The sequence below is a fragment of the Cynara cardunculus genome (assembly GCF_001531365.2).
Source record: "Cynara cardunculus var. scolymus isolate 2C chromosome LG 11, CcrdV1, whole genome shotgun sequence".
Classification (NCBI taxonomy): Eukaryota; Viridiplantae; Streptophyta; class Magnoliopsida; order Asterales; family Asteraceae; genus Cynara; species Cynara cardunculus.
In genome coordinates this window covers 13622609-13649612 of record NC_037538.1, presented here as the reverse complement: position 1 = coordinate 13649612, position 27004 = coordinate 13622609, and the positions used below count along the sequence as shown (strand labels likewise).

General features: G+C 36.0%; 3 protein-coding genes across 5 annotated transcripts in view; 1 reads left to right on the top strand and 2 right to left on the bottom strand.

Annotated features, from left to right (window-relative positions):
• LOC112520628 (endoribonuclease YBEY, chloroplastic-like) overlaps positions 1-3409 on the top strand; it is a 4058-nt gene extending 649 nt beyond the window's left edge. The window contains exons 2-8 of the mRNA XM_025129032.1: positions 337-437; positions 553-645; positions 1594-1665; positions 1888-2007; positions 2085-2135; positions 2412-2600; positions 3210-3409. Of these exons, the coding sequence (XP_024984800.1) occupies positions 337-437; positions 553-645; positions 1594-1665; positions 1888-2007; positions 2085-2135; positions 2412-2600; positions 3210-3377 (794 nt within the window). The 3' untranslated portion in view covers positions 3378-3409. The remainder of the gene's footprint in view (positions 1-336; positions 438-552; positions 646-1593; positions 1666-1887; positions 2008-2084; positions 2136-2411; positions 2601-3209) is intronic.
• Positions 3410-9092: 5683 nt separating this feature from the next.
• LOC112521346 (early nodulin-93-like) lies at positions 9093-17959 on the bottom strand. Of its 3 annotated transcripts, none has more exons than XM_025130154.1 (5): positions 17862-17959; positions 17625-17762; positions 13593-13654; positions 12515-12590; positions 9093-9507 (listed from the first exon to the last, which is right to left on the bottom strand). In XM_025130154.1, the coding sequence occupies exons 2-5, from the start codon at positions 17743-17745 to the stop codon at positions 9416-9418; spliced, it is 351 nt and encodes a 116-aa protein (XP_024985922.1). In that variant the 5' UTR covers positions 17746-17762; positions 17862-17959; the 3' UTR covers positions 9093-9415. The 3 variants fall into 3 exon arrangements, with proteins under 3 accessions (XP_024985922.1, XP_024985924.1, XP_024985923.1); XM_025130156.1 differs by having other exon boundaries at positions 17625-17781; positions 17862-17931; XM_025130155.1 differs by having other exon boundaries at positions 17625-17793; positions 17862-17923.
• Positions 17960-18749: 790 nt separating this feature from the next.
• LOC112521428 (small GTPase LIP1) lies at positions 18750-26444 on the bottom strand. The gene is made up of 8 exons (XM_025130285.1): positions 26278-26444; positions 26003-26180; positions 23422-23513; positions 23188-23329; positions 21265-21569; positions 20190-20243; positions 19986-20113; positions 18750-19118 (listed from the first exon to the last, which is right to left on the bottom strand). Exons 2-8 carry the CDS (start codon positions 26094-26096, stop codon positions 18926-18928), a joined length of 1008 nt encoding a protein of 335 aa, XP_024986053.1. The 5' UTR covers positions 26097-26180; positions 26278-26444; the 3' UTR covers positions 18750-18925.
• Positions 26445-27004: the final 560 nt, after the last annotated feature.

Genomic DNA, 27004 nt, shown 5'->3' with positions numbered 1-27004 from the left:
ACTACCCCACCACCCCACTACTGTTGCCGTCACAACCGCCACCTACACTCCACCCACCAACACCCATCGCCCCAACTCCTATACCACCACACCACCATTATCGTCATTACAGCTGCCCCTCCAAACAGAGGCAGATTCCGGTTCTTTTTCGGAAATTCCATTTCAGTTCCTACCAACTAATCGTGTGGTCAAATTTCATTCCAATTCCTTCAGAGTCAAATTCTTTTGATGGATTTCGATTCCCCATATTCAATTCTGCGAACCAAACGGCCCCTTAATTGTTCTTTGTATGCTCCGGATATGATTATTGGTTTCATGCATTGCTATGGACATAAGGTACCCTGCTGAATAGTAAAAGTCGAGTATCTGCTACAAATGCAAATGCTTTGAGAGAGGCTTCATCAAGGGGTATAAAAGTGGTGTTAGCCACTGGAAAAGTAAGGAAAATTATGATTTTGTGGTAACTTCTCAGAGTGTTTGCTTTGACTATCTTGCCTATGTTATGGTGCTTGCTTGGGTTTTTATTATTTTGCATGCAATCCTTGGAAACAGACTCGTCCAGCTGCTATAGCTCTATTGGAGATGGTGGATTTAGCAGGCCGAGATGGAATTGTCTCCGAGTATTCACCTGGTGTTTTCATACAGGTTGTCTACTTGCTAATTTTTTCAAGTTTCGCTTGTTACTTATCTTTCTATCTTAAAATGCCTGATGTTGGTCGACGACCCATTTTAACTGCAAATTGAAAAGTAGTTGAGTGGCAACCTGACTTAACACTGATTGCCTGTAGATCAAAGACTACAAGTTAATTTCATATCATTGATTAGTTGAGGGTGAAACTTTAGTATATGATGCAAAGAAGATACGCTAAGAAAGTTTGCATCCTTGAAAGTGGGAGATCTTGGTGGTTTGCATCCCAACTGGATTTATGAGATGCAAAGTGTCCTCCATTGAAAGTCTTGAAATGCCTGTCATGGGCTTACATGCAAAGTCTTAAAAAACATCTTTCTTACTAAAAACCACAAGTTCATGCTGTGATCTTTAAGGGATAAAACTAAGTTCACTCTTATGTGCTTTTGTACGAAAGAAACTACTTACTATTAGACCATTAGTAATACACCTCGAAACTTCGTTAACTAGTTCTTGGTTTTATGATTCTTCCTATGGATATTCTGTCTTTTATTCTTGAGGTAGTAAGGGGCTGTTTGGTTCATGCTGGGGAATGAAAATGTGAATGAAAATGAAAATGACAAACAATGAAAATGGGAATGAATTTTCATTCCCTCCGATTTAATCTAGAATGAAAATTTGGGCTTCTGGGGGAATGAGCTCATTATATTATATAATATCAAACAGTTTCTTTTATTTTCATTCTCATTGATTACTACTTAATTCCTCTAACCAAACACCCCTAAACATATAACAACTAGTGTATCTCCATGATTGCTACTTCACCCTTTTTGTAACGTTTGTAGCTCTGGGTTCAATGAAGTTTGATTTGTTGCTGACTTTGCTATTATACGTGTCATTTTCAGTCTATTTATCATTAAGAATATTTTCTTCTTTCTCTAACTCCCTACTTACAAATCTGTCAGGGTTTGCTTGTTTATGGCAAAGAAGGCCAGGAAATTCACAGAATAAATTTGAATCAAGATGTTTGCAGAGAGGTAATTTTATTTATGATTCTTAAGTTCTCTGTAACTTCAAATTCTATCATGTGATGCTCCATTGTGCGATCTCTTCCTTTCTTCTCTAACCCTCCCCTCTCCCTCTCTTATAATATATCCGAATAACAAGAGTTCAGAATGCTGTATTTGACTATATTTCTGGAAGTGTTTGTAGTTAAATTATCTTGAGTTTGGATGCCTGATATACTGCAAGTGATGCAGGCATTTGATTACTCTGTCAAGCACAGTATTCCACTAATCGCGTTCAGTGAGAGTCGATGCTTGACCCTATTTAACCATCCTCTCGTAGACTCCCTCCACACTGTGTATCTTGAGCCGAAGGTACTTTTTCATTTGTGCCACACAAGTTCAGTTGATCTCTGTGGGCCTCTAACACTTGTTTAGCAAACCATTGACAGGCAGAGATTATGCCTTCAGTGGAGCAGCTTTTAAGTAGTGGTGATGTACAGGTATGTAATTAGTTTCCTGAGGAAGATGTATCTTATGGTTTGTTTCTATTATGTTCATCCTTCTAAATTTCTTTTGATAACTGACAAGAACATGCTATAGAGTGCCAGCCATTGAATGCTTAGTCGTAAAGAAAGGTTATATAGCCATGTTTATGGGCTAGAAGTGAATTTCTGACCGGCCCTTAATTCAAGCATGCAAATTACATTGGTAGAGGAGTATAACATCTGTATGCTCATCCATGTCTACTTCTTTATGTTGTTAAATTCAAACTACAGAAGGTGGTATTTCTAGACACTGCTGAAGGGGTGGCTGGTACCCTCAGGCCATACTGGGAAGAAGCAATAGCAGGTCGTGCCTGTGCTGTCCAAGCACAGGCAGATATGCTTGAAATTGTACCCATTGGTACTTCTAAGGGCAGTGGAGTAAGAAAGCTGCTGGACCATTTTGGTGCTACTGCAAGTGAGGTGTGTGCCATGGAACTTTCATCTATCATATACCTTGTACCATCACTTGTGTTTTATTTTAATCCACATAAATTATTAATTTCCTTGAAGCATATTCCTTTGTTCCAAAATTAAAAAAAAAAGAATTGTTATCCAACTGGCCATAAACAACCACCCCTCTTTTAATATATAGACAATAGACAATAGACATGGATTTAACAATCAGAACAACGGCTGCAGCAGCAGCAAAAACTACCTTGCCTGAATTGTTAACAGAACAAGTGTCTTTTAAGTTGAGATCTAACTTCTTACTTGAAGGCTAAACAGACCAAGGGAGATCCTAGGTATGATTAGTTCTATGAACCACAGTCAAGGGGACAAAACAAGAATCACACCACTACTATCTTTTTGTAATGGATGCCTTAAGAAAGCATTATAGCGGTGGATTAGGCATGATGAGAAACATGTAACTGACAGCTTATCATTATAGGCACCTCTCCTCATTTGCTAATGTCAACGACGAAATGTGGGTGTAGTACCAAATGTGCCCAAAGAATCTTCACCTTCTTTTTTATAACTTGTGTGATCCCTATTTGAAACACTTGACTCTTTCTTACAAATGGTGATCAGGTAATGGCAATTGGTGATGGCGAAAATGATGTTGAGATGATGGAATTGGCTTCTTTAGGCGTAGCTATGAGTAATGGATCAGAGAAGACAAAAGCTGTGGCTAACGTGATTGGTGCCAGCAATGACGAAGATGGAGTTGCTGATGCTATATACAGGTATGCATTTTAAACAACATTTGAGCTTGAAGACTCGAAAACTTGTATCCTTTTCATAGTTCCTTTTATTCATTTATGCCCCCCCTTGGGATTCCTATTCATTATTGAGTTAGCTAGCTAGATACTGGTGAAAACATAAAGAAACAAAGAGGGCAAGTTGTCATTGGTCCAAGAGACCTTGTTTCTCCTCGTTGTAAAGTTAGGAAATCCTCTAATTAAACAACTCTTCTTGTATCCTCATTTCCCATTTGATGATGTCCAAGTTTCCCCTTCAAGCATTTGTGTAAATGTGCTGCTTATTGGGAGTGGGAGGGTTATCTTTGATGGCACGAGTCGAATGGCTTTAGTGTGTCTTGGTGCGTAAATGGCTTTAGTGTTTTTTTTTATCATGCCTTGTGCGTGTATATATGTCATCTGGTGAGCGCTTACCCAGTTTGTGTTGGTAAACAACCTTTGATGAACAAAATGTTGGATCCAATCTTACCAACAATCTAATGTTTAGATTAAGGAACTAAAATTGATTTTGGTTTGCTATTTGTGGATAGATATGTATGTGACGAGATGATTGCACGATTCTTAATCTACTTGCATTCGCGAAGGAAATACGTTGGTTCATGTTTGTTTTTCTTGAACCGGTTAAAAATAGTATTAAACAGATGAAAAACTAGTACAATGTTAGGAAAAACAAAGACATCATTTGGATCTAACCTTAAAAAAACCAACAATCTATTTAAAATGCATGAACCACAAACAAAACCAACCATCTTAGGATCTGTGAACATAACCAAATAAAACTTGTTAATGGGTCCAATCAATGCCCATTTCTTAAAAATAATTTTCCAATATTGCATCATTTCCAATCATATGTGAAATCAAATTGACGAATGTATGACTCACGTTCATCTTTTACAATCATGTTGTGCATTATTACACATGCTCGTAGTATTTCTCCGATTATTTCCTTGAACCACATCCATGATGGACCTTTAACTATATAGCAAATCATGATTGTAATACTCGGAACGCTCTTTCTACATCTTTCCTAGCTGATTCTTGTTTTTTTTTTTGCAAATAGCTGATGTTTTTGACTTTGGGGCAATGAGATTGACTTCATAAACCTAACTCTGTGAGGGTAGATTCCATTTGGAAAATAGTATTCTAAACTATAGTTGTTACCATTAGCAGAGAAATTAACCTCTGGTGCTTTCCTTTCTAAGACCTCGTGGAAGAATCTATAATATATTATAAAACATTTGATAAAAACTCTTAAAAACTATTTTTTATACATAAAATACTGTTTATTGATGAATGTTACTTAAAATTCAAGATTACAATTAGATTGTGCGTAAGTACAACTTTTAAAACTTCATGTCTGAATTCGTGTAACTAACTGCAGATAAACATCTCATTTTAAATATAAAAAACCTAAAATATAATTAGGATAATCATTGAGTTCTAAAGAAACACTTAATTATTATCTTTATAAAATGTTATATTATTAAACAAAAAATAAATCACTTCGTTATTAAACTTAAATTAAATTATAATAAAAAATAAATTAAAGAAATTACACAAAAAATGAGAACTTTTAAATAGTCAATTTGATACTAACACTGATATAAGAAAAAATTCAAAATTTTATGATATCTTCAAATTTATATTTTATTCCAAAATAAAATCGTTATCCGCTTTCTTAAAAACACATAAAATCGTATATAACATCGATAGCGACAAAGAATAAACTAAAACATTAAAATCGAGATTTATCTCGCTACATTGTGCGAGTAGCCTTCTAGTTTTAATAATGTCTATGTAATACAAAAATTAAAGTTATACTTATTTTATTTCATAGATAATAAAAACGTGTTAAATATTTAAAAAATATATTTAATTTAATTATTAAATATATTTTTAAAAAAATATTAATTAATTAAGATATACAAGACTATTTTTATTTCATTCACATTACATGTAATTGTTATTTAAAATCATAAATAATTTTTTAATAAATTTAAATATTATAATATATATAATAATTAATTTGAAATTATTTAACTAAAATAACTTTTTTTTTTAATTTTTTATCATCTTATATTCTTAAATATTTGTTTCAATTATATTTTAAAATATTATAATTAAATAATTTTTTAATTATTTTACATTGTTATCATCTTATCGAAGTTTACTCTTAAATAACAAATAACAAACCTTCCCGACGTGATTTTCCCCACCTCGATTCTCCATTTTGGCGTCTCCTCCTTTGCTTTTGGTTTATATGAAACGGCGATGCATGAATCCTTCCCCGCCATGGATCCTCCCCCTTGCTTCGATCCCCTTCTCCGGTCACCTCTCCCCTTCGCCGTTTCGACGGCCACCACCACTCATCTAACCAGCTCCGCTCACTTCTTTCCCTCACTGTTTCGACCGCCTCCACACCTGCCCCGTTTTTCTAATTTCCCTATCTCGTTTTGGTGACTTTGCTTCGTAGATGGACTCAACTCTTCTCCACACCTGCAACTCCTCTCCTCCCCCGCTTCGTAGATGGATCTGTTTTGGTGACTAGGGTTTATATTTGGGTTGATTTTTGGATATTCTGATTTATTTTTGGTTGATTTTTTTTGTGATTTAGGGTTAGGGTTAGGGTTATAGGGCTAGGGCTAGGGTTAGGGCTAGGGCGTAAAGAAAACTGAACCCACATGTTAACGTCCCAATTAAACCCAAAACGTTAACCCATCTCACCAATATATATAGCTTGGGTAAAATTTTATTTATACTTACATATAATATACTAGTCTGTAAGATATATACGGTGAGAATGAAAGTTATGATGAAAAGAGAAAAAAGTGATTTCTATGTTCGTATCAATCCTAACCGAAGATCAACTTTAATGTGGTGCATCAGATCAATTCCCGTAAAAAATGCAGTTCATAGGATGGATGAGATTAAAAGTGATAAAAGATCGTGTGTTTGTTATGATACTGTGGTCGTCGTTTGAGGTTAAGAAATAAATCATTATTAGATTCCCTCATGATTCTCATCTTGTTTGAATCTCGAAATAAATAATGAATAATGAAAATGGGTTTTAATCACTTTTTATTGGATTATTACTATTCTAGATACATCGATTGAGAAATGATACATTGTCTTTATTCGTTCAAAAAAATTGTTCAGGGAACTAATCACTTAAAATATGAAAGTTTATTGTTTTTCTAGGTTAAAGTAAGTTTAAGGATTTATTTGTACAAAAAAACAGTTTAAAGACTTGATCACTCAAAACATGATATTTCGTTGGGTTTTTTTAGACTTTTCCTTTTAAAATATGTTATATACTTACTACTAAAAAGTATAATTAAAAAAAATTATCCCGTTACAAAACCGCCCATTGGACCATGGAAAGCCATATACTTAATATGACGTTAGACACGAGTCTTGAGCCACTTTTAGAACAATGGATAGGAGAATTCAAGTCCATACATCATGTCTAATATATATTATACAAGGGTTGCACACGGGTTGGATTTGCAGAGTTGAAAGCATTTAAACAACCTAACCCAATGTTTACGGTTTGAAAGATCTCAAACCTATGCAACTCAAATCGTGCTGATTGATTTGAAATTTTGGTACATCATTTTACAATCTAGCTAATATATTGTGTTTAAACGATAAAATCGAACAAAATGAGAACATTTAAAGAAGGCCAACGAACTTAGAAAACAGATTTAAGGTACTTATAATAAGAAAGTAAAATTACGGTTGAAATTGTGACATTACTATAAATAGAGCTAATTACAGGTAGGTCTAATGTCTATGTACATATATTAATTAAGAACTTAACAATCATATTAAATTCGTTTTATTCCCGCTTAGGGGATGTTTATCAAACACTTACCCAATAAGTGTTTATCGGTAAAATTTAACAATAATATTTACTTATCGGGTAAGATTTTGGTCCACCAAAACGACATCCTATGCAACAATTTACCTTGTAAGCACTTACCGTGGTAAGAGTCGTTACCCTCACTTACCGGGTAAGACTTTTGGTCCTTGTTTTGCTCTTACCAGGTAAGATTCTTGGTCCTTACTATATTCATCAGGTAAGGTTGTATGACTTGATACGCGCTTACCCGGGTAAGCGTTTGGTAAACAACCCCTTAGTCTATTTCTTGATGTTAAATGAAACATATTTTCTATTTTCACATTCGATGAAACATGCTCTATATTTTCAAGTTATACAAAATATATTTGTATTAAAAATATTATATAAAACAGTTGTATTAGTTTAACCAAACATCATCAATATTGTGCTTATTACTATTCCCATTCTCCTACAGACAAAAGATAGTGTGAGAAGGGAAGTTATAGTGAGAAGTCTGAAAAAAACATCTGAACTTTTGATCACTTTTAATCGCATGCCCACCCGTGAATTGAGCTTTAGAAGGGAGTTGATCTGGTGCATTTCAATGCATTAGTGTTTGCATTCAATTAGGGTTGATCAAGGATAGAGGTTTCACCATAACCTCCTTTCTCATCGAAACCCGACCCTTCGCCTACCTTCCCATTTACATTTGACAAATTTCATTATGCCACAAGCTAAAATTCAGTTCTCACTTAATTACCGTCGAACAAAGGAACTAGTGAAAGGTGTTTAATACAAGATTTTATTACGTTCATAGATTTCAATGTTGTCATTGTCTAAATGTTGTACTGATGGAACCACAAGAGTGGTGCCCTATTGGTTTGAATTTGGCTCCAAAGGTCAAAAGTACCATGAAGTCTCAGGTTCAAATCCAAGAAGGAATAAAAATCCATTTGTGGCCACAGAAGTTCAAATGCGATGACTCCGGGCTATCTGCAAAGCAGGTGGTCGCCCTGGGATTAGTCAGCTCGCATAGCGGGTTGGATATCCAGGTTAATAAAAAAAATGTTGTACTGATGGAACGACTTTGCTCGAGTCTATTTGAGTTCGAACGAAGCAATCCATCTACTTTTTTTTTTCTAACATCAATAATTATTATACAAGTAAAAAAATATTAAAAAACTAATAAAATAAGATTTGACACAAAAATTAAGATAAGAACTAAAGTTCTGTATAAAAACTCAAAACTAATGACATTTAACAACTACCAAACCAAACCAATGTGGGTCCAAATCAATGTGATTCTACACTAACAGTCAATGTAAGCGTGTGCAGATGGCATGGCATGGGATCTTAGGTCACGGTCAAAGTTGCGTGAATTACATGTGATTTTAGTATAAAATCACATGTGACTCCACCGTTTTCTTATTATCTTATTTGGTTGTTGTTCTCGTATAAACCCGACTCTAGTTTTATATATATAACAAATAGAATTGGGTTCCGGTGAGAATGCAAGTTATGGTGAAAACTTTGATCAAATCCTAATTGAATCTCAACAATAATGAGATGCACCGGATCAATTCCCGTATCAAGCGCAATTTATGGGATGGGTGGGAGTGAGATTAAAAGTGATCAAGGGTTCAGATCTCTTCTTACGCTTCTCACTTCAACTCCTATTCCCACACGATCCTTCGTCATAACAAACATACATATACGTAAGCTTTCCTTTTTTTCTTTGCACCTTGTCTTTCATCCACACAAGTGTGACACATGTTTATGCCAATCATTTTTTTTTGGTTAATTGTGGGTGTCCGGGCTAGCTTAAGCACACCTTAACTAATCCCATGAAGACCCTGAATATAACAACCTTCGAAAAATTGTATAAAATAACAAACCGATGGTGCTTTATAACATTCAACATGAAAATTGTTGCAATTCATTTTAGACGAATGGAAAGGAACATGCGATTCCATTTAAAGAGAGACTTATCTGCTTCACACTCGAACCCGAAAAGTGCAGAAAAGAGTAGGTTTCTCAAATGCCAACTTAAGCAAACTATAGTAACACAGGTTGATGCATAAAAAGGTGTTAAGTACACATCTCACTGTTACAGAACGGAAACGTACAGTTTGGGGACCGCAGCAGAAACGTAAACTTGATATAGACAACACCAAGAAGTGGTCGTTACCTCTTTCTTAAGCGGTTTTATCGTAAAGTAAGCGTGTGTTTTTCCGAGCACACTCCAAGATGGTTTTGTCAGCAGTGACGAAGTATGCTGCAATGGATGCTGTTTTAAAAAAGAAGGAAGAAAAGGTAAATTGATTTTAGATAACCTTTATAAGAACCTTGGCACATATTAGAGAACGATCGATCTAGAGATTATGCCTTAGTGGATATCGTAAAAACTCATGATCATAAAAAAAAATACAAATTAAAATAAAAAAATCAAAAATGGGGAAGGGTATACATGATGTGATTTGTGCAAGGTTCTAAATGGTGTGATGCATGACGGGAAGTTCATCTCTCAAGCCTTAAAGAGCCATGATGAGGCCATGACGTTTCAAAGCATGGCATAAGCGGCAAGTCTGTATATCATATATGAATACATATATATATTTTACTGTTACTCAGTGACATTGAACCCTTTAATTTCGTATAAAAAGAAGAAAAGGCATATATAAAATATAGCTCACAAAGAAGTGTTATATCAAGAGCTCATAACAAAGTAAAAACTGATAATTAAACGTGTCTCCAGATGCCATGGCGTTAAGGTGTTCACCTCTCCTTACACAACAACTTCGGGGTTAACATGGCATCGGAGACATGTCTTGCGCCATGGCGCCCTTTTAGAGAACCCTGGATATATGTCATGCTTCGTTAAGCAGACAACAAGATCATGATACCTATATTCGTTCCTCGAATGTGGTAGTTGCATATTTTGCCCATCACATGAAAAAAGCAACATTACTATTTGACATGCATTTTAAGAGTGATTTGTCATCTGAAGCAAATTTCTGAAGATTTTTTTCTTCCCAGGTAATAATGTGCTAAATAGTGGGATTTCGGATTATCAATTCAGTCACATTTATCAGGTTATACCCCCAATATTTACATGTTTCGCAACTGTACCTCACAAAAATAAATCGTAGTAATGCCCCCTCCCTCTCTCTTCCTTGATGTCCTTTCAGTTTCTAATTTCTCACCAGACTGGAAGTGTTAATTTTCCAGTTTACTTGAAAGCCTGATCTTGATTCTAACGGGTTCAGTTGCCCGTGGAAACCGATTTCAGAAGTGTCAAGGACAGCCATATGACCAAGAATCCACCAAGATCTGCAACTGACTGGTGCCTTATGATATTGGTACTTGTATAGTATTGTGGAATGCTATAGAGTGCAATGTATGGCTAAAATGGTTTTGGTTTGAATGTCCATAGCTCAGGTTGCTATACACCATCATATATTAGATGTAAGAAGTCCCTTCATAGACTTCTTGTAGAAAAGATTTATATGGATCTACCACCATTTGTGGTTCAAGAGGAGACCTCAAAGGTTTATAAGTTTCAAAGGTTTTCGTATAACCTTAAGTGGTCACTCAGGGCTTAGTTTGGTCTTTTACATATGCTCTCAGTTGGATTAGCAAGTCTAAGATCATGATTATGTCTTCTCAACACAGGGTAGTGTCAGGAAAGAAAAATCATTTTGGTGGTGGACGTTCAAGTTTTTTCTGGGATAGTTTCAGGTTACAGCCCCCAGCAGATGCATTTTGAAGATTGAGATCTCACATATAACCTTTAGTTTTGTAGGAAGATGTTCTACATCATCTATCTAAGCATGGATTACAAGGTAAGCTAGTAGATTCTCAAGTAATGCAAAAATGCCAACTTATTGACCATAGGCAAGAAAACTCTCAAGCAAAGATGAAGAGGAGATTTGTTCGAAAGCTTCGTCATATGACAGTCAGCCAATTTGACTCAATGCTGCAACAGTGAGCTTATTGGTTGTTTTATATCTATTCTGTCACTAGCTAATGGGATGTTGTACTGCGTATCATGCAATATCTTTGATGGTACTCCTGGAAGTGGCAGTCTTTGTGTAAATCAGATACACCACATAGATGATTTTTTACGAGGATGTCTTTTGAGGCAGTCGAGATGTCTACTGTGAGATGATTCAACTTACCAATTTCTGCAAAGCCAGGAATTCTATGCAAGTTGATGCTTTTGTTATATGGCAATTACGCAACCATTCACATTGCAAAGGGTCTTGAGTGGGTCAAACATCTACAGGCTGATTGTATTTTGGTCAATAATCATGTCGTAAGTACTCCTACTGAGCACGTTCACACTCTGACCAGCTCGCTGGCTAACATTGAAGGGATCAGATTTGAGTTTATATGTAGCATCTAGCAAGTTGGGCTATTAAACAAGGTATTATCTATTAGTTAAATTACTTCATTATGCTGTCAATATATTATGGTTACATAAACATGGAATAAATAGATAAGCTCTACGCAGGATAAGTTGTAGATATCCCTATACCTCAAGTGGCATGATAAGCATCTAAATTAGTTTTCCATGTTTTTGTATTTATTTGTCCAAGCCCACACCACCATATGTATGATATGCTTTGGGGTTTGTTATCAATAATATTCATTAGGTTGTAACTCTAAATCTTTACAAAATCTATTTATTCACCCAGGCACCCTTTGATTGACAATAAGGTGTCTCCTACAGAATGTGAAAAAAAATGCCCTTTCTTTATCATATGAAATGTAGACGGACTTTTGCTTTCTAAATAAAACCCCTTGTTTTTTTGTGCTGATTTCAAGGCCTTTTATTGGAACATATAATCAAATTATACACCCCTTCGTTCCAAAATCAGACTGTCTTAGTATTTTAGTCAAACAAGTAAATCTGAATCCGAAGTTGTAATAGATCAATCTAAAACCAGTGGAAACATAGATCTAGTACATATTCCTCCCAAATAAGTTGGTGATTCTTCAAAAAAATTATGAAACCACGGTATAAAAAATGAACTATTTAATCGCAAAAGCCAAGTGTGTCTGCAGCTGTAGAACAGAGTATATCTAAAAGAAACTTAGAGTGTTCTTATTCGTAGACTACTTATTTGGATAAGCAAGTCCGCAAGGAGCAGATAATTTGAGATCGACGTAAAATCACTAAGCTTACCTGGCTTCATAGATCTTTAGCTATAATAAGAAGTCGGTTTTGAATCTAGGTTTTCAAAATGCAAGCAAACCAAAAATAAATTAAAGCTAGAAAGTTCAGACTGTACCAGCAGATATAATGAGTGCCTGAGCAGTATAATTTAGGTTTGCCTTCGCCCATGGAATTGTCCGGACAGCAACCAACTGAAAATAGGAGAATTGCAAATATTTCAGTGGCAATAAGATAACATGAATAACAGCACAGGGATGCTATACATTACTGAGACTTATCCAGAATACATATAACTTCTTTGGCTACTGGTCAAACATCCAGATTGAATTGAATATCATGTGAAGTGTGGACAGAGTCAATATAATTGGGTAAAAAGGATAATAATGCAACTCAGTTTGGAAATTCCAAAACAGAAATTGCCTCTTTTTCTATTCCAGTAGTCTTATGCGGTCTGGTCTGTCCATTAGTCAGCATAAACGGGCATGTCGGTGAATCAGCCACAATCCACATTGGCCGGGCGTGCTTCGACCGTGTCTCTGGGGCACAGTTTAATGTAGATATCAAGGAACTCTTCTTCCTACTTAAAAAAGATTTTTTCGGTATTTTCTTAGTAGCTCTATACTTTCACCTGCTTGAAGACCCACTTCTCATTCAATTTGCGGGAATTTTCTGATCTATAAACTGTCCAAAGGAGGAATCCCATGCCTGTCTATTGCTAAGGGTTCAGTCGACAAGTGAATCTAACTCTCAGTTTGGTCCTACTTCTGATTCATTATGTTACTAAAAAAGGGAATCAATCGGGATGCCCCCTTGTTGTTGATTGAACAGTGGAGATTCTCATACTTGTCTACTCACTCCGGTGGGATTCCAAGATGAAAAGGGATCAATCCAATTACAGCTGTCAGCTTGATATGAATTGATATGAATTCAGAATCCACCAACACTTTTCTTAACAAAAAATGGCTTAGCTTCAACGGTATGAGCCACCTTAGGAATTGGAGGTTGTTTCCTCAATTTTGAGGGGAATATAGGAATATATGACAGTTCCCTTGGCCATCAAAGCCAAATCTGGACTTCTCTCCTTTTCCTCTTTCCTTTCCAGAACAAATGAGGTATGTAATTGTAGATACCCACAGACACCAAAATCAGAAGCAAAATTTTTGAATGAAACCGCCAAATATAAAGCTACCAACCGTAGGGACTGCACTGGCAACACATGCAACTGAAGCTGCCTTCATTCCTTCACGAACCCCTTCTGCAAATTACGTACAAAATGGTTAAAATCATAAAGAACGATCAAGACCTTCATATTTTGTTGAGAATAATATAAAAATGTTGGATGAGGGAGTTAGCTACAGATTGTATACTTGACAGCTATTTCATGGATGGGAGCATGCGGGTATTAGGCCCTAGCCCAAAACTGTGAGAAGATGGTTATTCCAGATACTTAGAAAGACAATTTATCTCTCATATCTTTTGATTGTCTAATCCCTCTCATAGAAGGAGCAGATTTTTTGTTCTTGATGTGCCACGGATTTCACAAATTTAATAAGAATGTTAGCAATGATCATGAAGGTAAACAAATTGTTGAACAATACTGTGTATTTGATTTAATGTGTTCTGCATTTATTATTTGTTCCATGTCTTGGAGATTTGCCATCCTACCAAGAAATATAGTCATAAGAACATTTCTACTTTGAGTATGCCTCTCCCATGGCTATCTTCTTTTCATACAGCCATACATTAATCTTCTTTGGAAGGGACAATTCTTCTATTTTCTTTGGCTTTATTTCTTGTTGGTTTGATGAGTTTCCATTTGTCATAAGCTTCTAACCGTTGATGTTGGACCAAAACCATTTAAAAGTTAAGAAGTCAAGCTAGCTATTATTAGTGGAGATGCTTCCTAGAGGGTTCTGCTGATGACTGTTTGGTTTTAAAACAGAAAATGACATGTACCCGGGGGCGGGGGGGGGGGGGGGTCATTAGGATCTGATGTTTTACCAAGCCACTAAAATATGAAGTATGTGTGTCAAAAGTATAGAGGAAAACATTACAAAATGTAAGCTATAATATAATGGAAATGTACATATGGTATGAGAGAAGATAATGAAGAAATCCAAATAACAAAGGACAAAGCTGACCAATAATTAAATGAATGCCACATCTCCTTCTAGCAATTGAAGAACAGTTGTTTTAGCAAATCCTGCAACTAAGCATCTATCTTTTTATCACATTAAACTTAAACTTAGAACATCATATATGCATGTATATGCATGTACAAGCATGGAGATAGCTATAAAGACTGAACATCGTTTCCAACCGTCATCTGTAGAGTCTATGATAGCAAACTAAGATTCAAAATACCAAACCAAACGAGCCAAGTCTATCCCATTCCCACCCAGAGGTGGTATCTAGGGAAAAAGATTCAAAGTGATTAGCAAAGGAAAAAAGAAGTGTAGGACCAAACTTGATCCAAATTATATCCCTTTTTTCTCCCGAAAATTTTATGAGGAACCGTTTTTGTTTTATCAAATGTTTATGACTGCACGGTAAACTCAAGCAGTTTTCATGATAAGGGTTCATGTAAATTCTTGAGTTCTTATAGAGTAAATCTTGTATTCATCTATATGTGATTACGAGGGAAGACATGGTGACTACAGTTGGTTCTGCCAATATGGTCTTTTGTTGCATTTCATCTACTAAGATTCTTCCGTCTTTCTAGTTTTCCTTAGTTCAAGTTCTTGACCTTGTTTAAAAGCGACGGGGCTTACTTTCTCTTTGGTTCAGCTAATGTACTACTGTGCATCCATAGGCTTGGGAGAAACTTCTCTTGTTAATATGATTGTGAAAGGTACATCTACAGCACATCCTCCTCAAACAATTGGGTATACAGTAGATGTGAAGGTTTGCTGCAAATTGTTTTGACACCATAGATAGCTTGCACCAAAGGAATGATGGTTTTAATGACTAACTTCTTGTTATTTTAATGCAGCATTTTACTTATGAAACTCCTAGTAGCTCTTCAGATAGCAATTAAAGGTGACAAGGATAAGGAATTCTTCATTGAACTCTGGGATGTCTCTGGACATGGCGGCAATACAGAATGTTGTTCCATTTTTTATTCTCATATAAAAGGTATGTACTGAAACTTCTTATTTGTCCAAACAACAACCTTGATTCAAAAGTAAAGTCAAAATTAAAGACAGGAATTTTGACAGTTTGATTGTGATCTACTTTTCACTATTCAGCTGGTCAGTTCAACACTTGTGCAAGTGTGACTGCCCTTTACTAAGACCTGGCTTTGAAGTGTTTGGGAAGGAAGTATTTGTACACAACCTTTTCCTTGCATTTAGTTTGTTTACTGAAACTGATAGATACTCCTTGATCAGGTGTACCATCAGTTGTAAATTTGATTCTGTCACTTTTGTGATGTAAAATCTGCATATATGTCTATATTTATGCTTAGCGACTATTCTGTTGCATATGTGGTTAAACTTGCACCTCTAACTTAACTTGCTTTTTTGCCATTAAGTGTATGCAGGTGTTATTTTTGTACATGATCACTCTCAAAGAGGGACAAATACAAGTTTGAAGAAATGGGTCACAGATATTGCAGCAACTGGGACAACTCAGCCCCTCTAGCAAATGGTGGACCTGGTCGCCTCCCTGTACCATTCCTTGTCATTGGTAACAAAGCAGATGTAGCTGAAAAAGGAGCAAGAGGTAGCAGTGGCAATCTTGTTGACATGGCTTGCCAATGAGTTGAGAAGCAGGTTTGCTTTCATCAAACTAAGAACTTCCTCTGATTGACAGTTTTCCTGGAAGCGGAGGGCTTATGACAGCTTTGCATAGAGTAATGAATTATCATCAAGTAATGCATTTTTCAGAACCTAGTTATCCCGACATTAAGGGAGTAAACAACAAAGAACTGTTCTTTCTAAACCGAGCAGAAGATCTGATACTGATTGTGATCACCGGATGTTCATGAATCCATATCCAAGGGAATGAAACTTTTGCCGTCCGCCATTGACTCACCTTGGGTACTTCGCCAAGGAATACACAAGTTTGGGATTCAAACTCCAAGCCTCTTAGTTATTTCAAACGAAGTCTCAAACACTCAAGCATACTTCGCTTGGTCCTTGCAACAAGTTTTTCTTTATGTTTTGCAATAAACTTCTGAACCCTGGCTATGTTGCTGATCACAAATGGTTATTACCACCTTCTGGTATTGTCTTCCACACTTGATTGCAACCCTCTCAAACACCTTAGGGGATTATGTCCTTACAAGCAGCCAAAGAAGAGGTTCCCATGGCTCTTGATAATCGGTGTGCGACCTGTTGCTTTGAATCTCAGCAACAGGTCCAAATAGCCCTCTTGTATATGAGAAAATTCAATATCAAAATTAAAGTGTTAAGTCACTTTAAATCCCACTTATTTTACCTTCTCAGAACAAGGAACTTTCCAAACGACAAACAAATCATGAGTGACAGGATTACATGGACCTATTAATTAAAACGTTGGGTTGAAATTTTTCCTATCTTCATTAATTTTTCTGCGAATTAACAACCAACCGCTTTACTTTTGTTGGGAACACTCAATGTGATAATATAAAGGAGCACTTTTCTTGGATGCTTTATAGTTTGTGAGTGTCTCTCACTCTAGTGTTGAGATCTACGACCAGATAGTTTATATTCTTAAACCCCAGATAGTATCTACTGATGTACCAAAGTGAACTCACAAGTTCTATTTGTTGGAGAAACTTAGATGGTAAACATGCTGCAAAAAGTGATACGTTGGTTTAAGAGAGATAGAGGGAGGGGAAAGGTGGGGTAAACAAAACCATAATGATTGAAAACAGAAACTAAGGTGATGACTGATTATGAATATCAGCGAACTTCAAGTGTTCACGTTGAGAAACCAACTGCCGTACGAAGACCGTACGAAGAACGAACACCTTCCAGTATTTTAAATCAGAAAATTATTCACACGAATAACATTTTAGAGGCAATCATTTCAGGAACGGAATGACGGTCAATTTGATCCTTTAACACCAAATTAAATAACCCTCACCCCTGGCGAAGGAATCATTACGCAAAGCACACACAAAAAAATCGCATTCCTTCTATAACGAATCCCCCAAGATAAAACAACATAAATTTGAATTTGAGACGCAACGCAAGAAAGAAAAAAGGGAAAAGTACCAATTCAATGAAAATTTGATTCACCTTGAGTACACATTTGCGATCTGAGAAACTTGAGATCCTCTTCAGGAGAAGCAATCATAAAACTTGATGATTTCCTCCTGTTGTTTACCCAGGCGTCTCTCATATCCATCGGAATTCCCATTTTCACTCTTTGTTTCTCTAATCCAACAAAAACAACCTTTATTTCAACCTACAAACGATTCAGATATGGAGAAAATTTGAAGAATTGAAGGAAGTTGTAGGCATATGGATCCTTACATATATGTATTTCAGAAGAATGGTAGGAGAGCTGTTGTGGCAGGCGGTGGAAATCTGAATGATGCCGCTGTTTTGGATACCGGGGGCTTAACAAATCGAATATGAGTTTGTCTGCTATTTTCAGTCACCTGCTCTATTTTTTTAGCAAACTACGTTTTTGTCCCTGTGGTTTATTAAACGTTTCAGTTTTGGTCCTTGTTATTTTAAAATTATAGTTTTCTTCCTTATAGTTAATAATTTCATATTTATAGTTTGCAATTAATTGTTGTTTTAGGTGTCGTTTGATTAATTTTCATTAAATGTGTACAGATAAAGTTGTCTATATAGATTAATCTATCTATATAGATTGAGAAAGTTTTTGTTTGGAAGGATTTTTTCATAATTGAAAGAACGTGTTTTTTAATAGGAGGGTAGGTTTGGAAAAAATTGATTTTTTATGTTTCTACATAAATCTGTCGCTAAAAGTTTACTGAATAAGTCATTTTATATATCATTAAGGCACTACCAAACGGTCATGTATAGCTAACCGAGTAAGTTGCGATTATCATTAAACCCATTAAGCTACTAGCAGACATGCCCATTCATACGAAAAATCAATGATGTGGTTAACCTTGGGGACATATGAAGTAATAATTACAAACTATAAGAATGAAAACTCCAATGTCGAATTCGAGTAAAAGGCCGTTTATTAAATGTTTACCCGAAAAGTGTCTTTCAGGTCAATTTATCTTATCGGATGAACATGACAGAGATCGAAAATCTTACCCGATAAGAATGATGACAATGATCAAAGAGTCTTACCTTGCAAGTGAAAGTAACGACTCTTACCCAATAAACACTTACCGAATAGAAATGTTACATGCAATGTCATGTTAATGAACATTTGGATGATGCAACAAATAAAACCAAGTTTCTTTCCAAAAAGAGAAAAATCAAACCAAGCAGCCAACTAACAATACATCTGTTGTGGGTGTCAAAGAATGAATGGGACTAGTTTACAATCAAGAAGCAGCAACACAGTAAGAAAAAAACAACCATATGCCTTTCTTGTAATACTGGCAACATCATACATTAATATCATTTCGTTTCGATCTAATATTGTTTATTTCTTGAACTCCGCTCAACGTGAATCTTGGGATGTTGTAGTTATCGGGTGTCAACACCGGCTGCTGAGGATAAAGCGTGGGAGGTGGCGTCAGATTGCGTTGAGCCGGAAGTGGTGGTAGAACATTGTACTTGTAGGCCTCACCAATTGTCCTGCAAGTATTCGACAATGCTCATTAAGAAAAATAACAAGATTTTTATGTTATAAACCAACTAAAAACATGGTATAAATCAATGAAATCCAGTAAGACCAACCACACCAAATGAACATATTATATCCCACTCGAAAATAAGGTCTTGAGGGGGAGGGGGGTTACTAGGTTAGGATGTATGCAGATATGTCCTCTGCCTCAAAGTCGAAAGCAATTGTTATTGTGAAGGCCCCAAGTTTGTTACAAGAATGAACGAATAAGGTAAAAGAGAAAACTAAAAGTAGGTACGTTAAAACAAAAAAAATGTACGGAAAGACACATACCCTCTGGCCTCAACATTCGCAATATTTCGTTTTTTGGTAGTCAACATTCTGTTCTGTGAGACATAACAGGTCTTACTGTCGTCTTATAAAACTAGCCTTTTTTAACGAGAATTTAACTTTTATACATGACTCTTGAAGCTTGACATTTTATTTACCCTAATCTTATCCAATGACTAATACCCTCATCAATGTTGCTGAAATAAATCTTACAAAAGCAAGTACAATAAATCATACAAGAAACCTAATCCTACTTGGATTTGGAACCCAAAAAGGTACATCATGTGCAAAGTTGCTCATTTTAAACTTATCCTCAATATGGGACTATTCCAGGATAATATATATATATATATATATACATATATATATATATACATACATACATACATATATAGGGGAAAACCGCAAAAAAAATGAAAAACTAAGGAACACCTTGGTAAGTTAACGGTATGCACATGTGCATACTGCATACAAGTAATTTTTATTTAATATTTTGAAAAACTGTAAAAGAAACTAATAAATCATTAAATCTCATGGCATAATTATACCTTGTACTCGTGTATAATTGATCATCATCACTCAAATTGTCCCCAGGCCTCTGCAATGGTCTTTGTACCGAGGTAGACCATGGACTTGCCATAGGTAACTCATCTGAAAAATACCTTCTTCTTACCAACTGAAAAATTTATCACACAAAGTTTAGATCATATACTAAGTTGATCGAACCAATTAGGAAAAGTACAGATGTGTACCATACGGAAAAACTTCAACACAGACTCCTTGTCATATCTTGCTTCTTTTGCAGCCTGGACAATTTTTGAGGGTTAACGGCGGGAAAATGATGATGCATGAAACTCTAAGAATCTTTTAAAACAATCATGAACTGCATTTTTCTCGTGAAAAAAAAAATTCCAGCAGATGATTGTTTACTACTTTCACTCTATTAACGTACCACCCACTTTTTGGTCATTGTGAATCAGATTCAAACATGCTTTCTGTATGATTTTCTGGATCTCAATGATCAAATCATTAGAATATGAACCAATCTCTTTTCAGATTAAAATAACTAAATGGAGCCATGGAGGTAAGGGCTTGCCAAGTGGAGAGGACTCCAACGGCCAACAAGCCAACAACCACAATAGTAAGAACAATGGCTTTTTTGGAAAAGAAATTCATTTTATGTGTTCTTAATATGTCTTCTATTTTGACTTAATTGTCCTGTATGTACTACCCGCGATAAAGAGCCATGAGCACCTCTCTTCTTTGATTGCTCTTTATGACATAACCCCCTAAGGTGTTTCTGAGAGTCATAAATAAGTAGTGAAGAAAAATAACAGAAGGTGATAATAACCATTCATGATCAGTAACATAGCCAGGATTCAGAACCTTAATGCAAAACATAAAGAAAAGATTGCAAGGACCAAACTAAGTATGCTCGAGTGGTTGGGACTTTATTGAGGTTTGGACACGGAAACAGCCTCTCTACAAGGGGTAGAGAGTAAGGTCTGCATACATCTTACCCTCCCCAGACCTCACCTCTGTGTTACCAGGTCTCTTTGGTTTGGTTTTAACCAGAGGTTTGGAGTTCAAAATCCCATACTTGTGTATAATGTATTCCTCGGTGAATTGACCAATGTACGTCAGTGGGCGGCAAACGTTTCATCCCACGGGTATGGTCTCACGAACCTCCAATGATTACAAATCAGTATTGAATATTCCACTTAGTTTACAAAGAACAGCTTCCTTGTTGGTTACTTACTTAAAATCTGGGTTCTGAAAATTGCATTATTTGGTCATTCATTAAGTAATGCTTGATGCAAATCTTACCGCCATAAGCCCTCCGCTTCCAGGAAAACTGTCGATCAGAGGAAGTTCTTCATTTGATGGAAGCAAACCCTGCTTCTCAACCCATTGGCGAGCCATGTCAACAAGATTGCCACTGCTACCTCTTGTGCCTTCTTTCACAGCTATGTCTGCTTTGTTACCAATGACGAGGAATGGTACAGGGAGGCCACCAGGACCGCCATTTGCTAGAGGGGCCGAAAATGTCCCAGTTGCTGCAATCTCTGCGGCCCATTTCTTCAAACTTGTTTTTGTCCTTCTTTGAGAGAGATCATGTACAAAAATAACACCTGCACACATATTTAGTGGCAAAATAGCAAGTTGGAGGTGCAATTTTAATCACATATTGATGGACCTCCTATTCAATTCACCTACGCAAGGAGGAGCAGAAGGAATATTTAAATGAACATCACTGGCAGAGGCAAGAGTATTTTGTTTCCATTTCCACTTTAACGCGTCAGCTACAAATGTGATAACCGCCATCTCCAAGCTCTCTTCATTAGTCGATTCAACAGGCAATAACGCTCTGCATGCACCAACCAGCCATTGGGGTCATTGCCATCAAAGGTTGGCATCTCCAACCGTCGGCCTTTTAATAGCGAAGAACCGTCTCTCATCACTGCCCCTTTCACGTTCAACCCTTGTTTTCTGGCGGCTCGTCGTTCCATCCCCCCCCCCCCCCCCCCCCCGCGCGCGGCGGGAAGCATTCCCTCTTGCAATTGAAGTGTAGCGATCTGCCGCATCATAGTCTGCATATTCTCCTCTATTCACGTCACCACAGCTTGAAACATCTCCAGACTTTCTTCCACCTCTTCGACGCATGAAGATACTGATCTCGGTATTGACTTTCCCGAATCGATGCTCTGATACCAAATGTTGCACCACAGCTTTGAAGGATGTGGGTTTTCAATTATAATTCAAAAAGAACTGAAGGAAAATTCCAGTATTCGAGAGACTGGATGCTCTCTCAAGGGATTTCGCCACATTACTAACAAAATAAGATACCTCCTTCAGTTATTCTATTTATTCCTACTCTATTTATTCCCTATGCAAAACAGAAAGTGGAAGTTGAAACAAAATCTTCCTTTGCCAGTGATGTTCATTTAAATATTCCTTTTGCCCCTCCTTGCATAGGTGAATCGAATAGGGGGTCCATCACATATGCAACAGAACAAGTGCTACGCATAAATATAGACATATATGCAGATTTTACATCATGACGATAAAAGTGAATCAAATTTACAACTCATGGTACATTTGATCAAAATTAGGAGTGTCATTTTCAGTAGGGCAGAATGCATCAAAATGCAGTAAAAGTTTGGTTTAGTTCCCATTTAGTGTAACGAATAAATTTTTTCTTAATCGATGTAATAAAGTTTCAAAATTTCCTATTCCGTACCCATTTTGATCGGTAACCTACTGATCTACTAACATTTGATGATGTGGATACCTACTGATCTACTAACATTTGATGATGTGGATACCCGTTTACGAAAATGGTTACTGCTAAGTAAACGATAAACTTGACACTCACGTCAAGAAATGCTACAAAATAAGCAGGTTAATGGTCAAATGGGTACAACATAGGAAATTTTGAACCTTTGTTACATTTGAAAAAAAAATTACTTGTTACACTAAATAGGAACCACTGAAAAATTCGTTTCATTTTGATGCATTTTGCCCTTTTCAGTAAACGAACAAAATGCAAGAGAAAGGTTGTGTACAAAGACTTCCTTGCCAACACTTCAAAGCCGCGTCTGAGTAAAGTGGGGTCACACAATATTGAACTTACCAGCGGAATAGTGCAAAGTAGATCATAATCAAGCTATCAAATTTTCTGTCTTTAATTTTGACTCTATTTTTCAAGCAAGGTTGAAGTTTGGACAAATAAGAAGTTCCAATACATACCATTTATTTGAGAATAAAAGATGGAACGACAATCTGTATATCGTTCATGTCCAGAGACATCCCAGAGTTCAACGAAGAATTCTCTATCCTTGTCGCCTTTAATGCTATCTGAAGAGCTACTAGGAGTTCCATAAGTAAAATGCTGCATTAAAATAACAAGAAGTTATTTCATTAAAACCATCATTCCTTTGGTGCAAGCTATCTATGGAGGGAGATAAAGACTTTGCAGCTAACCTTCACATCTACTGTACACCCAATTGTTTGAGGAGGACGTGCTGTTGATGTACCTTTCACAATCAGATTAACAAGAGAAGTTTTTCCCACACCTATGGATGCACAATAATACATTTTAAGCAAGGTCATAAAAGAACTTGAATCAAAGAAAACAAGAAAGATAGAAGAATCTAAAGTAGATGAAATTCAACAGAAAACCATATTGCCAGATTTCACATAGATGAATAAAAGATGAACTCTATAAGAACTCAATATTTTACATGAAATTCCCTCATCATGAAATCTGATTGAGTTGACTAGCACTGAGCCAATATTCTGTTTCTGAACAATTCTTGGTCTGTGCAATCATAAACGTTTGTTATAACAAAAAAAAAGTTCCTCATAAAATTTAAGGAGAAAAAAAGGGATAATGGTTCAAATTTTTGGTCATATGGACCAAATGTCTCTTATATCTTTTCCTTTGCTGACCACTTTGAATCTTTTTTCCCAGACCCCACCTCCGGGTGGGATATATTGGACTCATTTGGTTCGATTTTTTGAATCTTACTTTGCCATCATGGACACCAGAGATGACAGTTGGAAAGGAAGATCAGTCTTTATTGCTATCTCTATGTTTGTATGTATACAGGGATTAAGAAATCAAAAGACATAAGAGACATTGTCTTTCCAAGTGTCTGGAATAACCATCTTCTCACAGATTTGAGCTAGGGCCTAACACCCCTGGACTCCCACCCATGAAGTAGCAGTGAAATATTCTAACACTAACTCCATTATCCAACATTTCTATATTATTTTCAACAATATACGCTTAAATAATAGCAATTTCATTGTGTTTTCTGTGCTTTCCATCTGATTTCATTACAAATATTCATCTTAGTGATATTTTGAACATAAATATGTCCCTCAAGTACAATGGAACAAACAGACTACTTGCCACCAACACAAATTTTAAAATCACTTATAACCTCCTTTGATTGACCAAATAACTCTTGCTATCCTCGCCTATTTACAGTAAAGAAATCTTCCATCTTCACTTAAACTTTTTGTAAGTATTTTTAAAGAATTAAGCAACGCTAAGTGGTCTAACCTTCTACCCTTAATTTCCTCAGCGGAGACTATACAAACACTTAAGTGGAACTGCGGAAGCATAAGGAACTCATCTAGATATATTATGTTAGCATGTGAGGGTTGTGCTAAATTGTGTGAGCATGTGAGGATTAAAACTCTGGTATGATGTTAATATTCATATAAATTACTTTTCTTAATTACTAGATTCATTGTTACATTGATACAAATACTTGGAAAACATGGGAAAGATTCTGTCCAAGTTGAGAAAAGTTGGTCGATGAATATAAGTTGAGCAAAGTAGATTCATCCTTGATTAATTTTTTGAGACACTTGACAATTATTTGCTAGTGAACCAATGGCGACAACTCCTAGGAAGCAAATTAAAAGGCCCTAATACATTGAACTGGCAGTGCAAGGCTTAACACCTAGGAAGCTACTTAGGTGGCCCTAGACCCCTGATTGGAATAGCAGCGCATCTTATAACTGGTAAGAAATATAAAGGATAAACAAAATTTCAGAAACATTCGGGGATTCAAGTTTACAACCTTCCAAGCACACAAGGCTATCTCTCAACCATCTACCGTTTGTAAACCCTCCTAGCATCTTGGACTCGAAAAGCCAGCTAATCAATGATTGGCTTCTAAAAGAAGAAACAGAATAGAAGGAAGAAGGGGACATAACCAGATAATCTATTATTGCAGCGCCTCAGTAACAAAGGTCATTCCATTAGGGTTCTAATCAATACTAATATCACCTCCCTAGATACCATGAAACATGAAGAGACTCTTTAAGCTCCAGATTTATCACCGAGATAACTTGCCAAAGGACTGAATCAGACCCAATACCTGAAGATAGGACATCCTTATAAGTTGAATCATATCAAATTCAATTTTTTTTATCCATCGCCGTTTCCATCCTCCGGCATCCTGATAAGTTTACGCTGTTATGCACTACTAGCAAAAAGAAGAAAGTGATGTATCTTCACCATCTTAAACTTCAAAAGAGCATGTAGTATGCTCATAAGTCATAAACAGGTGGCACGTTTGCTAAAATCCATGGTAGTAATTCTTAGCTATGATTTTATCACATAAGCACCATGGCATCCTACTCCAACCCTAAATTCCTCCAATGACAACCAGTACGCTAGTATGGCATCTATGATATCAAAAGGCTGATTTATTGTTTAAAATAAATGTTGGACTAACCCAGAAACATGGTCTACTACTTGAATAAAAGCATAACAGATCGGCGTTTAGCAATCAAAAGACATGTGTGCTTGCAAACCCCAAAAACAGTATCGTGAAGCAATGAACAACCAAAATCATTACAAACAACACATAGATCCAATTGATAGCAGGTTCAATTTTAAAACGGAACAAAGTGAAATCCAACACTGGAATAAGATCTAACTATTACTCACCACATACCAACTTAACAACGGAACATAGAACCACATCAAATCCGACGACTCAACGCAAGAAAACAATAACAAGAAATGTAAGGAAGCAGTTACCTGAGTCCCCAACAACAAGAACTCGAACCTGCCCACAAGGAGGGCCTCCATTTTGCTCTTTGTTGATCTCCCTTTCGCGCTCCCTCCAAAACATGTTATACTAACCTTCTTCCTTGCCGCATTAAAGCACCAAAGTTTTCGGCTACAAATTTCGGCCGATCTGTTTATACCCTAGTTCCTGAATTAAGATTTTAGATTCATTGGTTACGATTTATTCTAACCTCTGATTCGTGAAAGGGGATTTCTTCAACTGTAAAGTGACGATCTCAGCGAACCTAAATTGGAGGGTTTTGGTATAGAGCTACTCTCTATACTAGTTGAAGAATCCGTATTTCAGAAAACGGGATTCAGATCGTTGATGTCAAAATCAAATCCCTGTTTAGATCAGAATTATATGTAATTGATTGAAGCTATGATCTCAGATTTCGAAAAGCAAGTTTGAGGCACAAGATTCGGTGCTCATATTATTATAACAACCTTTGTTTTACGCATAATATCGTTACCAATTCAATAAATTTGGGGGTAAAATTCTCCATCTCTGTTAAGTTTATTTGATAAGATACTAAGATAGTTTGTTTTTTATAAATTTTTTTATCAAACTCTTTATGTCTGATTTGTTAAGAAGTAAGCTTATTCAGACGGGTTGTTTTTTTAATTTTTTCAAAAGCAGTTGTGTTTTATTTTTCTGTTATCTGGTAAGAGGTAAACCAACCTTTTATTTTCTTTTTATTGTTCTTCAAACCCTCAACAACAACGTGTCTCCATCGATTAACCTTAATCGATCATTTCTCTCAATCGATCCTTACCAAATCAATACTAACCTCTCTTAATTGATGTATTATAATAGGATTTAAATGTGTTAAACATCGTTAACGACATATTTTTGTTTAAATGAATGTTAATAATATAATTTAGATGTAAAATTCGTAATTATAATGGATAAATATGTGAAATTATATAAGTTTATCTATAATTTCAACATTATAAATTTTTAAAGAGTAA